The 16,902-nt window shown below is 33.7% G+C and overlaps 1 protein-coding gene across 1 annotated transcript in view; it reads right to left on the bottom strand.

The window, feature by feature from the left end:
- LOC126971901 (ras GTPase-activating protein raskol) overlaps positions 1 to 16,902 on the bottom strand; it is a 184,980-nt gene that overhangs the window by 9,651 nt on the left and 158,427 nt on the right. The window contains exon 5 of the mRNA XM_050818415.1: positions 1,557 to 1,782. Within this exon, the coding sequence (XP_050674372.1) occupies positions 1,557 to 1,782 (226 nt within the window). The remainder of the gene's footprint in view (positions 1 to 1,556; positions 1,783 to 16,902) is intronic.

The following is a 16,902-nucleotide window of genomic DNA, read 5'->3' as shown; positions in this document are numbered from 1 at the left end:
CAGGGCACATAGTTTGACGGACACATGGCCGTTGGGGCAGTAAAGTCCTCGAATGGCGACCACGCACCGAAAGACGCTGTGTTGGTAGGCCCTCCACAAGATGGACCGACGATCTGATCAAGATCGCGTTGGATGATATCGCTTTGTCCGGCGTAGTACTCGGTACAGTCCGGATGGTAAAAATAATAATTTTATGCGATGGACAATGCGACATACTACCATCCAATATGGTCCGCTACCAGACCGCGTCCGATGGTTTGGCCGTACCAAATCCGTCCACGTGTTTAGGCTATAAGTTTGCGAAGTAAGTAAAAAATCTATGCGTGGAACACCTTCGCGATGACTCAGATGAGTAGAGGTGGTGTGGTGGGGGCAGAGGAAATTAATGGCGATCACTACAGTTGTGCCGGCAGAACGGTCAGGGCTAACACTTCTGAGTTATTAAATCATAATAATTCAACAATAAAATAATTTAGTTAAATCTGCCTATTAATTAATTATAAATGATTATTAAATGGGTAAGGCAAATGTCAAATTTATTTCTAAATGTAACATTCGGTGGTACAGGTAGGTTATTATGTATAAATTTAATAGTTTAGCGACATTTTAACAAAATGCTATCAAAAAGTCACATCAGAACTTTACATGTATCTTAAAGATTTAATGTTAGAAAACTTTCGATGGAAGACATTTTGTTCGTAGATACGACGGCGACAACCCTACACGCGTCTAACATAACGTAACATAACATAACGTCATAACCTATAAAAAAAGCAAGTCTCGCAACTTAGTTCTTCTTCCATAAAAAGTTGTGAGATCCATGTAATACCAAGTCGGTCAAGTTATTCTGTCTCTACTTAAGGGTCATTCTATCTTCAGTTATTTCGTAATTAGCTAACCTAGCACCATCTTATAGTGACCATATCACTTTTAAACATGCTTTATATTTAAAATAATAGAGTAAATTGGCCCTCGCAGGACGCTTTTTGAAATAAAATACAACATATATCTCACGTAAATTATATTAAATTAGATTGCTTAGAGTGCGAAGGCCAACTAAATCTATTTATTAAAAAAAAGGGTAAAACCAGGGTACTGACTGATGTAAAAAGCCAATGCAATGCCGCTAAAGAAACGCTTATCATCCTATTCCTATGTTGAAACATAAACACCATTGAGGTAATAAATAACTTCTCAATCACGCTCAAAAATTGTCTAAAGCAAAACTCTGCCTACGGCTCTTTTAGGCAGAGTTGTACACAATAGACTTTGAACATTACTGTCTCGAAATAGTATTAATCGGAATGAATGTGTTAATGTATACGTAACATATACCGCGCATATACGTAACATATATTGGGAGTCTAGCAGTTTAAAGTATAAAAGGCATTTACTTTCTCAAAATTGATTCCTTTTGAATTCTATTTGATATCATTTCTCATATACTAGACACTACTACCGCTTCGGAAACAAATGGCGCTCTGAGAGACAAGAAGCGGCGCAACGTCCGGCGTACGACAATGGCTTCAACATATGACCAGAAAATGATATCTTACCTTGATGTCCTTAGAGTATGTGTCGCTGGGTGCGTCGGCACGGTCGCTAGAATCTTTTTTGGTTCCAATTTGTTGGCCGACTTTGTCCGCTTCAAGTTATGATTCCTGAAGGATCTCTTGGAGAAGAAGAACGAGGCAAGCCGCGACGGACTGTTCTGCGCTTGCGCACCCGGAATCGGTGTGCTTGGTGCTGAACCCCGACGGCATGCCTTCTCGTATGATGTATCTGTAAACAAAACAAAAATTATTATAACATAATTTATCAACAATAACCGGAATATAACGTATAAAAATATACGTGTTTAACTCTTAAACGAAACAACTTCAGACTAAGCTTAAATTGCAATGTTTGCTATATTATTGCAATGATTGCTATATTATTGCAATACCAACAATGACAACACGTATTGATTGCTATTCAAATAACAACGCGAACGGCTGAGCTATGTATAATTCAAACAACGCGCGGTTCGTAAATATATTTAAATATTGTTTTTACCAATACAAGGCATTGAAAACATAATCCAACGCATATTATTAGAGATTGTGACCGACTTGTAAAGAGGCTCGGTTCGAATGGCCGTGAACAATAATGCGATCATATTTTGCATTATTTGTACAATCAGCAAGTACATCAGATAACTAAAGTGACAATGCAGACTTTAATTAAATAGGTTGATCTTTTCAAAACACATTAGTTATAACAAGTTCTTATTTTTTAAATTATTTCCATTACAATATAATAATATAATATAAAGAATATAATAATATAATATAATATAAGGAGTGTGATGCAACAAAAATACTCAAACGTCAAATACTAAGTGCCTTACACGAGTAAGTAAAAAAAAAAGAATTGACAAGTAAAAAGTAAAAACACAAGAGTTATTGAGCAAAATAGATGCATCAATCCACACGTAGCGTAAATAACGAAAGGCAAAAAATATAATAAATTTAATTAAAATTTTATTTAATTTTGCAATTGTACATTTTTTAATAGTGTAAATGTAGTTTTAAGTTATGTTAGCAGTGTTAACTTGTAACTGATTCAACTAAAATCCATATTTTACTATTTATATATGTGTCCACGTAAAGAAGGTAGTTTGTTAGTTGTCCTAATAAATAAACAAATAACTAAATAATATAAAATAACTAGTTGACCCAACAAACGTTGTATTGCCATACATAGTAATAAAAAAATATAAAGTAAAGTAATAAAATTTTTGGGATATAGAAAACAGATGACGACCGATTCTCAAACCTATCAAATATATAGTACATAAAATTTATCAAATAATTGTAGAATTTGATTGCCATCTTGTAACCCTATTGCGGATCTGTGGATAGAACAGAATAATGTAAATTGTGATACAAAATTATGTGTTAATCTTACAGGGGGAAAAATTGTATGTTGAATGCTGAATCATAATAAAATAATAAAAAAAAATATTAAGGGGTGGGTCACCCTTGTCATATAAGGATATGAAAAATGGATGTTGGCCAATTCTCAGACCTACACGAAATGCACACAAAATTTTCATACAAATCGTTTCAGCCGTTGCGAAACAGCAGTTTGGTAACGAACACCGCGACGCGAGAACTTTATATATTAGCTAAAACAACAGATAGTTCGTCTAATGAACCGAAGCGGTACCTTTAAAAAGCTGTTCCTAGTTTATTTATATATTCCGGCACTTTTGCTTATAATAAATATGTAAATGGAAATAATAATAATATTGTAAGATCCGAAATATTTGTAATTGATGGTGTTCCCAGCGTGTCATATTACAAGCATTGTAATCATAATAAAAGTTTGTAATAACGTCGAGTCGAGGTGTACTCGCTACAGTTTCCGGAGGATGTCGCACGCACGCACATTAGCAATGCACGTGCATTTCAACAAATCTAAATCCAACCATCCAAATAAGACTTAACTAATGTAAATATAAAATTCTTGGTAATGTTATGTATGTATATAAACACATATGCAAATTCTAGAAACTGTGATAATCATAATTTTGACAATAGGATCAAACATAAACTTGATATGATCCCAGACAATATTCAGAGCAAATGTATTACAAAATTCAAAAGAATTTTTAAAAAACGTATATGTGGTAAAGCTTTAACTAGGTTATCCTAAATGGCATTCTTAATGATACCAAAGATTGGAAAGAGGAGCTACAGCTGTTGTTAGGCTCATTAAATTGTAAAATTGATTGTTTGAGGCATCCATTTTCGAATGGGTGGCAGTTTTTGAGGTACATTAAGTGTTTTCATATCCTATTTTGAATAAAAATATTTGAATTTGAATGTTAAAATCTTAGATATACGTATATACACTATGTTAGCTGTTATAATATCCAAAAACGGTATACAGTTAACCTCTATTGTGAGCAATGCACTACACAAATTACCCTTACACAAAGTGACGTACAAAACGCCAATGTTAGAAGTAGCTTGTCACGCACACTAAAATAAAAAACCTGGCCTCTTTTAATCTGTTGTCTAGTAGCAATCGGCTATCTAGACGTATAAATTATCTAAGACTAAAATAAAAATAAAATAAATCAGTAACATTCTAAATAAGTCTTGGCATTGACAATCAATATTAACGATTTATGAGAAATGTCAAAGTGACACTGTGATCAGCTCAAATAGATAACACTATACTGACCGCACGTTCTCTTTTTATTAAAATATGGCCTTAGATTTATACGTCTCTCTAGATAGAGTCTCTTACTCCTAGAGAACTGATGAAAGCAGGCCAGGTTTATTACTTTGACAAGCTACGTCTTACACTCGTGATTTGCATGTCACTTTATGTTAGTGTGCGTGCATTGTTCAAAATAGAGGTTAACAGTGACTTTAATTTTTAAACCTGCAAGATTACACTCGATTTAACATAATATATGTAGTAATAGTAATAGTACGAGTAGTAGTAGTCTTTTTAAAGGATTAAAACGCGTGCAATTGTTACTTCTTTTCACATTAATTTTTGCGTAAAAGTTACTTTTTTATTATTATTTTATCTAACCTGGCGTTTCATGACCCTTTCAGAGCACGTTTTCAGGGAGACTGCTGTTGACAGGAGTCAAGATTAATTTATTAAAAGGTCTTACCAACATGAAATAAATACTATGACTACTTACAATTATTTTTTTTATTTAAAATTACTATTTATCTACATTAAAGGTATGCACATTACTATCGTGAGTTTAGTATTTTCGAATTATAAGTATGAGGTATTTATCACTTGTTTTAATTAACGTTTTGGGAAAGGTTTTAATTACAAATTAGAACCGTAAACAGATAAAAAGTGAAATATTACCGTGGGAAGATCTTGGTTAGCTTAAGAGGAAGTACGGTAGACGCTTATTTGGCAAGTCATTATAATTTCTTAAAGGGATGGAGTTTTCAATCGAGTACTGGACATCAAAAGATCTTGTTGGTATAATGTGTTGGTAGTATCTATACAGTAATTGATGGATTTATCTGCTATACAGTAATGATTGGACTGCTTGTGTGGCGATAAAAGTTTACTTTGTGGCACAGAAATCCACGCGCATGCGATAAGGGCCTGCCTCACGTATTATGTTAACTGCGCTTTGACACATACCCTTGATTTACAAAAAAAAACATTCAGTGTGGCCTATTGGCTATTATGAATGTATTGAAACCACGATGCAAAACTTTTTTTTACCTAAATAACATATTATAACTTTATATCAGCATGATAATCGAAAGAAAAAAAACCCTGGTCGAGGTGTGGGGTTCGAACCTACTCTACCTTTCGGGAACCAGATCTTAAATCTGAACTAATTTGAATAACAGTAGTTGAAACTAATGACACAACTTCACCCCTACTATAATCAGCCTCAGAGTATAGCAGCCGATTGTAATGCGACATGCGATAGATGGACGAAAAAATTTTGGGGTAAAATAAAATTTTCACTTTAGAATATCGTGGTAATATTTAACTTGTACACTCAAATGATTCGAAATATAGAAGGTGAACAACCTAAACCCTATAAAGTTGCACGATTATTGGCGGGCGCACGTGAGTCACTGCAACTCAATTACTGCAAGTCGGGCCGTCCGCCACGGAACGCGCACTCATAAAGGGAGCTTGTATTTCGCTTTGTTCATTTTCTAAGAACTTCATTAAGGAAATGGCACAGTTTTTAACGTTAATTTAGTCCACATTAATCACAATATTTACTGAAGTGACCATTAAGTTTAAATTCATATATATATTATTATTTATAATACCTCAAACCCGAGAAGAACGGGCGCAAGAAACAAAGCAGGCTTCTTTATTTTTTTAATAAACTTCATTACAATAGTTTGTTAATTAAATAGCCTCATAGCTCCATCCCCAATACTAAAGTGTAGTACAATTAGGAAAACCGTTTATTTCAAAGTATCACGTAAACGTTTTTTAACAATTATTTAGAATTTCACTAGTGAACGACAAAAGACTTTATTCCCGGCGGTAACATTATGTTTGCCGAAGTTTCTAGAAAGTTCGCTAATGTACATGCTTATCATTGCATTTTCAAAAACATATCATCATGTCGAATACTGCCTCCGAAGTTTCAAAACTAACTTCAACTAAATTAGTGAGAAACACAAACAAATAATTTTAAAATTGTTGAAAAAAAGGTTGCATTTACAAAACCTAGACACATAATAACAAAAGCACATCGATTCGTGGTGTTTAATAATATATTCGAAGTCGTTTAACAGCCGTTTTCAATTACCTATCTTTCCTTAGTTTAACTTACGGATACATTGCTGTCACCTTTTAATGACAAGATCTTATCTATCCATAGTAATGTCCAATATAGTTATAGTCCAATGCTATCTTTCAATAGGTTATTGAAATGTAAGTAAGCGTAAAAGGATAGATTTGTCTACCTCTAGTAAGTTAAACTAAGGATAGATAGGTTATTGAAAACGGCCGTTAATCGACTTTGAATATATTATTTGACATTGTACAACAAGAAGAGAAATAATTTACTCTCAACTATTATGCCATAACATAATATACGAGTAAATATATAATTATAATATTATTAGTTTGCGCAATCACGGTCAAGAGTGATAAGAAAATGTGATAAGCGCCCACGAGGAAACAACGCTGTATATTGCGATAAGGCGTAGAATTTCTATTGTTATTGTAGACTGTAGATAGATAAACTCATTTTATTCCTGCTGTACAAAATTTTGTTTAATTTTGTATAATAATTGTGCATAAATGATAGCAGGGCACTGATAAATTACAATGCATAATTCAGTCTTCTTTAAATTGCAAAATTTAAACGATCCCTCGCAAAGAATTGATTTATTGGTCACTGCAAAAATAGAAAGTGTCTGTACTATGAATATGAATTAACAAGTTACGTATGTTAATATTTTTCAAAGTGATTTTAAGATTTTCGGCCTTACAAATAAACTCGGTATAAAGTTATACCTTAGAATAAACCAAGAATAAGCAAAATGTTTACAAATAGACATTTTGCTTATGATTGGTTTATTCGGACGAATAACATTTCCCGCGTTTATTTGCAAGGCTGCTTGACATTCGGAAAACTTCAGAATTATCATTGTATTGACAGTGTTGTCAGCTATATACGTCAAAATTTTGCATATTTATTCTGAGGTATAAATTTATACCAAGTTTATTTGTAAGGCCGTTAATGTTTATATACGATTGTTGAAATATATGTCGCCTGTATCGCAATAGGTTATCCTGTCAAAATGGAGGCTTTATTGATTCAATAAATAAAAAAACATTAAAACATAAGATAAGAAATTGGTAAATTTCAACTATATTATGATACACAGGGTATAAGATATGAATTATAGCAAACAATATTATTTAATCAGCTGATAGTATTTAACAGTATGAAAGTAAATAGTATTAACTTTAAATGGTTGTAATACGATAACAGGACAAGTTCAGAATAAGACAACGTAAAGACTATAAATTTTTGTAATGTAGCTATCTATAGTATTAAATTAAAATAGAGATACCAATACGATAATACGAAAGGTTTAGAGTAAAGAAGATTAATTTTTCTGTAGTACACTCAAAACTACAGAAAAAAAGTTTCTTTAGATACATCTGAAGATAATTGTGATTTCAGTTGAGTAGTTTTATAACTTTAGGAGTAATTATAATTCTTTCTAACATTAAAACAGGTTGACAATTCGTATTGTTCTCACATACAGTAGAAAGAAACATAGCAATGATAAATTATGATGGAATGTGTGATCTACATCGGAAAATATATCATGTAATTTAAATACAAAAAGGAAATTATATTTACCAGAGTGTACGGCTACATCGTCGTCTATGTCCAAGTATCCTCTCCGAATACTTAACGGACTGTTAGCCAACTGAGCTTCATGTTTCTTTATAAGAGCTCCTATTACTTCCTTCTCTCCTCCATTTTCACCAGCAAACTTATCAAAATCCTCAGTTAAATCTGTCACTACACTTGTTTCCTCTAGGTCTTCATCTACGTTCTTCGCAGTGATACTTCTCAGTAAAGAATTACTTCTTGATAATTTCGTACTCCTAGATCGCCGGATAAAATTGAGCCCAGATATCTTCCCTGCGCTTTTGTTAGGACTCTCTGGCGTTATTGTGATTTTGGGTGCTTTAAATATAGAAGTAGAACTATTGCTGCCTCTAATTGGAGATGGAGTATTTATATTCTGAGGTAATGTTCTAGATTTTTCTTTGTTCGGAGATAGCAAATTTGGCGAGTCGGGTATTAGGGATAGATTGGAATTCCTAATGTTTGTTTTAGGTGGAAATTTGTTTGAAATACTCGTTGTTGAGCTATTCAGTCTGCTTGAAGAAATGGACGCACTGAGAGGCTGATAAACTCTATCGTATCGTGGCTCACAGGATGTGGTAGATCGCAGTCTAGGCTTCGTGTATCTAATGAGATCACTATCTGCGACCAGCTTCGGGCTGGTGAGATCGCGTTGGCACACTCTTGGCAGCGCTTCATTAGAGCTAATCGTTGACGATAAAGGTCGGCGATATCGCCGTACTGGTCTGAGCAAGCTAATATCACTTTCACTTTCGGTCAGGGATGAATCACCGCAAGCCGATATTTGTAATCTTGCGCGTTCAGACCCATATTTTCGCTTAGGCTTTACCGGTGTGTCATTCAGATTATGACCCGTTATAAGCGCTTCTTTCTCTTCAGGTGTGAGTGGCAAGTAATTGTCAAAACTTTCAAATAATGGCACGTAGAAAATTGATCGTCTTCTTCCTTCCTCATCGCCGATTTCTGTTAGTTTAGGTGATAGAGCTTGCGACATAATGAGTAATAGACAAAAATGAAACCATTTCACTTCATTGACTGTTTTATCAAAACACTTCACTTTTCACTGTTCATTTTATTACTAAAATCACAACGTCGTATCATTGTTAATTGTTAAATATTGGAATATTAACAGATTAATAATAAAAATGATTAAATTCATAATGAACTTATTAACAATTAATTAATATTGTTTACTAATATTGAAAGGTGAAATCTACGACACGTTTTATCGATTGTGGTGGAACAAGAACTGAGTATAATTCAGTATTATCAGGCGCCGATAAGATTATGAAGTAACAGTGCCCAATCAAGTTTCTAATGTTATGAGTGAATATACTAGTGCATTAAACAAGATATTAGATACTGAGATATTATAATTTATTGCATAATTGTTTAAAGTTCATATCTTATGTATGTATTGATGACGTATATGTAGATTATTGAAAGATTATAATAAGCTAGAATTACTTAGTTTAATTTATTTGTCAAATAGCCGTTCCCGCCCGCTTCGCTGGGCGAATTTTAATAGGAAATAAATTAAATTTTATTCATCTTATTACAAATACAAATAAAATTTTAAAAACAAAATTTATTGAACGGTGCGGGACTAGAACCCCTCCGGCGTTCCGTGCCGGTGCTCTAACCAACTGACTCAGTTGGTTCAAATTTTATTTGTGTATTAATATCCTAGAAGTGAGGATTGTCACTTTAAAAACATAACATATTGTTTACAAATACAATAAAAAATAAGAAGCCATAAACCATCTAGGATAAATTTCGCATCGAATGGTGGTAGTTTCATGTCGATACGATCAGTGGTGTAGGCGTGATTGAGTTAAAACAAAGACCATTTTCATTATATATATATAGATTATTACACTTTTTTAACCTGAAGTTAAATTATTAAGAAGAACACGTTTCAGACACGTTTTAGCAACATGATACACATCGTTTGAGGACGCCTTAATAACAGCATGTGTTTGTTTGTGGGAGCGGCTGTCGTGCAAATATATTTAGGAGCAGTAGTTAGAGTGTATTGCAAACGTACGCAATTAGCCTGCGAACACGGAATCTGTTAATTAAATTAACAAAGTTGCGTGTTTCTATGAAAACATCAATTCAGTAAAGGCGGAGGCTACTTGCTTCACTGACAACGTAACTTAATAATATAATAATATTTATTTACCATATGGAGTGATAATAACACAACATATTCGAACAGCACTTAGTAATAGTCATGAAGGTGCATCAGTTCGTAAATGGGCTTTGACATGAGGAGAAGAACTAATAAGAAACTCCCAGCCCATCTTTTAAATCATATAACAATTTAGCCTATTTAATATAATACCAGACAAGAACCATGCATCGTTATCTTCTGTATAATCGACTATACTACAGTAAGGCTTCCTTGTCAAAGAGACTTTAATATGCTCTGTGAGTCCTCGTAATTAACTATCTAACCCGGCAAACGTTGTTTTGCCATATAAATTAATTACCCCGCTCCCGCTCATCTAAATCGCTTGACCGAATGCGATTATAAAGATACTACTAGCCCCGTTCCCGCCCGCTTTGCTAGGCGAATTTTAAAAGGAAATAAATAAAATTTTATTCATCTTATTACAATTACAATAAAAAAGTAAGTAGCCATAAACCATCTAGGATAAATTTCGCATCGAATGGTAGTCGTTTCATGTCGATACGATCAGTGGTTTAGGCGTGATTGAGCCTCAAACAAAGACTATTTTCAGAAGATAGACAGAGTAAGATTAAAGAAAAGAAAATCCAGTGCAAATTTAGGTTCCGGATATGTACCAACATATCATATAACATTCTCCAAATCACGCAGCATCTTATGGTATAAGTATCATTCGGATCGGTTCTGTAGTTTTCGTAGTCTAACCGATGAAAAATTGATCAGCATTTGAAATGCTGTAATAAATACATTCTTCATGAATACCTTCTATATTTCAAATCGCCAATAAATATACTCCTGAGTGATTTCATAAAATGTATGCGAAAGGCTTTGAGAGATTGAAATGAGAGAATGGTTGTTTTCAATGTTCCTCACCTTGAATACAAATATTTAATAACAGAATGTTACGAGTTATAAGTTAAGACATCGGATATAGGATCTTTTTGTTTGTACGTATTTTTGTTTTTCGAATTTCAAGTATATTAAGATATGTTTTCTGAAAAAACAAAGACTTTCATTAAATTATTATATATACTAATTAATTAATTATATAAATAATTACATCTGGATATGTGGTGTTCCTTCTCAGTGCTGTTTTCAAGGAACTTACTATCGCGTACATATAAATTATGGAATGAGCTTCCTTGCGCGGTGTTTTTTTTTTTGAAGAGGAGGACAAACGGTTCACCTGACGTTAAGTGATCACCGCTGCCCACATTATCTTGCAACACCAGAGGGATTGGAGCGTTGCCGGCCTTTAAGGATACGCGCCTTTTTTGAAGGTACCCATGTCGTATCGTCCCGGAAACACCGCACAAGGAACTTCATTCCACACCTTTGTTTATTTCCAGGACAATATACCTATACAATATGGGTACTTTAAAAGCAACTATACTGTGTATTCTCTGGTATTGCAAGAGAGTGAGATGCGGTGATCACTTCTCACCAGGGATCCCTACGCTCCTCTTCCATTAAAAAAATATCATTGTTTGAAAGAGCATAAGTTGTTTTAGAAATATTTCAAATTACGTTATATCCTGCTATTATAAAACAAATTAAATTGTCTGCAAAAGTATTCGCAGGCAAGCTTCAACCTTCGAAGTATGTTAAAGAAAACAAAATAGAGACCGGATGTCGTGAGTCGTGTCGTGTGTATAGAACAAGATCTCGCCTTATTATTGAGTGCAAGCAAGCAAAATAAAGCTTGCGGAACGAACGCTATGAACTGGTTCCAGTATGTATTCGAAGTATGTACGCGCAAAAATGGTTTTTTAACTTTGCAGGAATAAGAACACTTAATATTACTGTAACGTCAGTAATTTAAAAAAAGGCCGAATTATTTAACTCTTATTAAGAAGATTACATGCTATAAAATTGTTCAAACTTGGCCGAAACTGGTGTATTTTTATTCATGTATTTTAGTTGAATCAAAAAACCTGTAATGAACATCGGATTGCACGCTTCAGCCTCGGTTTTAGAAATGTTTCCAGCGCCTTTGAAGTAAAAATAAAAGAATTAGTGTATATAATCATGTACCCATCTAGATGACCCACGCCTGGCTTACTTTTAGTTGTAATAAATAGCATGTAATATAATGAACAATTTAAGGACACAAGGAGCTGTCGCCATCATTCAGTTATAAGATATTTACTCAACCTATATTCAGCGACGCGGACGAAGCTACAACGTGCTTACAATATGGAGACACAAATAAAGATCACCAACACGAAACGAGTTATTATTTTCACACGCATTTCACACACGTTGTTTTAGCACTTAAAACTTTATTGACAACATAAAATATATAACAATATACAATTATTGTAAGTTAAAATAATTATAGTAAATTTTATTAGCCAACAGAGGCCAACTTGGAATGATTTTGGATATAAGTTTTAAAGTATTAGAGATTACAAAAATATCGACAACATCCGCGAATAAGTCGCTTAACGTAGCGTAGGTGTGAGTGAGACCTCGACATTGATAATACCGCTCACTTCTTTCGAAAGCATTGAGTATGCGATACATATTTCTATCTAGTTTTTAACGGAATAGGAGTTATAAAGCAAAGTAAAATACTAGGGCCAACTTTAAGTTAAGAATAACTGCGCGCTCAATAATATAGTACGATTCGTGAAAAAAACAGCAGACAAGAAGGTTTGTAAACTGTGATAGAGAAACTCCGTTTCCTTACTTTCGCTGTTTTTGCGCCTTCATTAAGTAGGTTTACACTTTTTACTTTTTCCCTTGTGTGGCTGACATCTGACAAAATAAATAAGGGGGAGTTACATTAAGCTTGCTTTGGGTATTACTTAACGGTAGATAAACATTACTGCGTTTTATAATATGCTCCCGGGACCAATTTAAGCGGTTAACTAAACTAGCTGTTACCCGTGACTGCGTCCACAATCACCAGAATTACGATATAAGTTGATGTTCTTATGCTGCCACATGCATAAATACGAAACAATCATATAAGCATTATTTTTTGCGCTCTTTTTAATAAAATAAAACATACAATATTGTACTGTCATTGTTATTGCTATAAAATAATCATATCATCAGGCTGCCCGATCGCTTAGATATTCAGCTGTGGCGTAGTAGCATTTACGACAGAGCTTTTTCAATAAAACATTTAACTTTATTTATAGATAATACTTGAACAGCGACTGGGACTTTATTATAAAAGTGTATACATTTACTCTTACAGCTATTATGTTTTTAATGATGCCTACTAGAATAAGCTACAGCAATCACTTGTTTATTGTGTTATAATAATCAAAAAACACTATTTAGAGCAAAAAAGTGACGATTTTTTGATAAGAACGATATCCAGCAGCGTGTATTAGTTTTCTAGCACTGTGGATCTAAGTAGTCGTAGTTGAGCTTTGGAATTGGCCAAGATTACTTACCGTAGGTATTTTGTATGTAGCGTAATAAAAAGATTTATGAGTGGGTGTTCAATAGTAGTTTGGTAATAAAATAACGGAACCAAATTGAACTAAATTAACTTTAACACTAGTACTATATTTATTTAGGTTCATAAAGAGGTAGGAACTGCCTTATTGCCTACATGATATGCAAGCCCCTGACGATATCAATATAATGACTACATACACTCCATAAGATAGACTTGGTCCATTGTCTCACGAGCATCCATATATTAAGGCGGACGTGATAAAGATTCTCACATCCCCTGCTCGTTGGACAAGATTCCTAGTTATAGTTGCACTTGTGTGTACAGGTTTGACGACCGGTTTCTCACGAGTCAGTCGGTTTGTTATGGTGTTACTTGTACAAGCTTACGTATTGCTTGACGATGTGATTCAAAAACTATATTTTTATTATTTATTATAAGAAAGCTCATAGTCGCTTAGATGGTAATGGCTCTCCATTACCATCTGAGCTATGCTCGGAGTTTCCCTGCGAGATCGAATCAGAAATGAGGAGATCCGTAAGAGAACCAAAGTAACCGTTGGGGCAGTAAAGTACTCAGTGTTACCAACACCCCCAAGAGACAAGATGGACCGACGATCTGGTCAAGATCGCCGGAATACGTTGGATGAGGGCAGCACTGGACTGATCGTCATGGAAATCTTTGGGGGAGGCCTTTGTCCAGCAGTGGCAAAACTAGCATACAGGTCACCTGAGCATACTGTAACATAAGTGATTGGAAGTCAAAAACTACCCATTCGAAAAAGTAAAGTAAGTTTTTCATATTTCCTTATTTTATTCGAGCATATCGTGTCCCATTTTGCAAATGACAAACATTGAACTAACTTCCTGTCAAAAAGTGAATGTCATTCTACCTTTCAAAGTCAAATCGGTACTTAAAACACTAGAACTAGATGGCCCGGTCCACCCTTTATAAATAATTAAAACATATTCTACTTTACCACGCCTTCAACTTGGTGGTAATAACTTACATGAGATCGATAATAATTTACATTAAACAACAACATAAATCATTTGTGCAAAAGTTGTAATTTGTAAAACAGTTACTACATACATATTATGGACAAACACAAAGTAGCCTACCTATATTGAGAAATTTAGTCTACTCGCAGTCTGAAGTAATGAAATTAGCAAAGGGTATATTTTGATGATCCTAAGGAGCGCAAAATGACCGAAATCCAGATAGAAAATGGTGTTCAAATATATTTGCACTAGTTTTGTTGACAAAATACATAAATTAAATTACTTAATTCACTAGAATTGTGTAATAAAGTGTAATTAATACATTCAAATTTCCAGCAACGAAATTACTTTTAATCATGAGTTATGTATGATTTTTATGAAACTACGATTTATGTACGATATAAAACAAACCAATTTGTATTGCAGTACCGTTTCTTGACCTCAAATATATACGACTGCCACTGGTTATTGAATATTATAGATTTTATATATGCGTATGATTTAATAGTACTTCGAGGCACGATCTAACAAGCCTTTGTTTTCTTTCGCAAACCTGTTTTATAATCGTTACACTATCACGAATAGAATGTACTTAACAGGTTTCTTTCCGCTTAAGTTAAGCTGTAGTACTAATATTTGAATAATAAAATACCTTTTTATATACGGTTGTGTGATCTTTATGGGTGCCTTCAGTTCTCGGGATGTAGGTTAGACAAGGGTCAGGGTAAAAGCCCTTCGTTACCGCAACTTGAATGCATGACGGAGAAAATGAGGACAAAATTATGAATTCCAAAGGCGGTCACACATGTGGCGAACTATATGGGATTAACTTTGTTTTTTGTAAGGGGCTACAACAAAAATACCGGCTCGTTTAATGTATTGTAACGTCCATTAAAGTTACTCGTTAGAATAACTCACAAAGTTAAATAAAACTTCGTTTTAAACATATTAAACTTCATGAAATACAATTCAATCCACTTTGGTATTGTTTTACCATTTTTATTTTTCATATTAAGTTGTTATTGAAATATTAGTTAAGCTGTTAAAAAATATTTATAGAATACGATATTTTAAATAGTTCAGTTTAGTTTGTAGTTAGGTTGTTTAGCCTCTATTCAAGGAGACGGAAAGTCTATTCGTCACCCCTTATCACTAATTCTGTTAAGTGCCTTTTTTTTGGAAGTTGTTTCATATGTAGGTATTTTAACCATTTCAACCATTTGTATCATACTTCAGCTACCAAGCCTCTTGTAACTCATATGTCTATGGTCTAATGAACCAGAATAATATAAATTTATATATATACAAGTTTTTAACTAAGAAAAATAATTTCTCTCTACTTTGTATAAATAAAATTTAATGATATTAATTACACGTTACTTAACTAAATTATGTGGTATAATAATATTTTCATTGCTTGTATTTAATACCTTGTTTATTACAATACTGTTTTTTCTACAAACGTAAAATAGCACGAGGAATTTTTTTTAAGGATTTTTGTTTTATTACGCTAAAGAACAATATCGTCTCTCGTGCGTTCATCAGTACAAATATTTTTTTATAGATAGTGGCTTCGGTTGTTAAACCTCAAGTAAATGAGACGGAAACTCTATTTGTCTCCCTTTATCACCAAATCTGTTACGTGGGGCACTTTATTTTTTAATTGTACTCATAAGAGATCATTTAAATGTCTAAATAAAGGCATAAAGGCATTTATTTTCTCAAAATTGATTCCTTTAGAATTCTTTTTGATGTCATTTCTTATGCTACTAGATACTACTAGCGCTTCGGAAACAAATGGCGCTCTGAGAGAGAAGAAGCGGCGCAAGAAACTCACCCAGCATTCTTTTTTATGCGCTCTTTTCAATAAAAATATACTATATTGTACAGTCGCTATAAAATAATCACAATCTAGTCCCAGGCTGTCCGATCATTTAAATATTCAGCAGTGGAGTTATAGGATTTACGACAGAGCCATTTTTTTTTTTAATAAGACTATGACTAAATTGAAAACATCGAAAAAAATGATACACAGTGTCACACAAATCGCGAGTGTAAGACGTAGCTTGTCGCGCACACTAAACTAATATTCCTAGCCTGTTTTAATCGGTTGTCTTACATGAAGAATCTCTATCTAGACGTATAATTTATCTAAGGTACTCATGTATTTGATGTATTCATGTAGCGCGGTTTATATTACCTAGTAATGGTAGTAGATTTTCAAGTTAAAACACCGCAATCACACGAGGATCTGAGACATATAATACGAGAGAAATAAGGCTAGAACAAATTCAAAACAACGCACACAAATGAAAGAACCGCTCCGAGGAATGTTGGGTATTGTGAAATTGTTAAGCGGAGCCCGCTTCGGACAAAGGAAGTCTAA

The sequence above is a fragment of the Leptidea sinapis genome, chromosome 24 (assembly GCF_905404315.1).
Source record: "Leptidea sinapis chromosome 24, ilLepSina1.1, whole genome shotgun sequence".
NCBI lineage: Eukaryota > Metazoa > Arthropoda > Insecta > Lepidoptera > Pieridae > Leptidea > Leptidea sinapis.
Note: the sequence above shows the minus strand (reverse complement) of the source record. Positions and strands in the feature narration are given on the sequence as shown.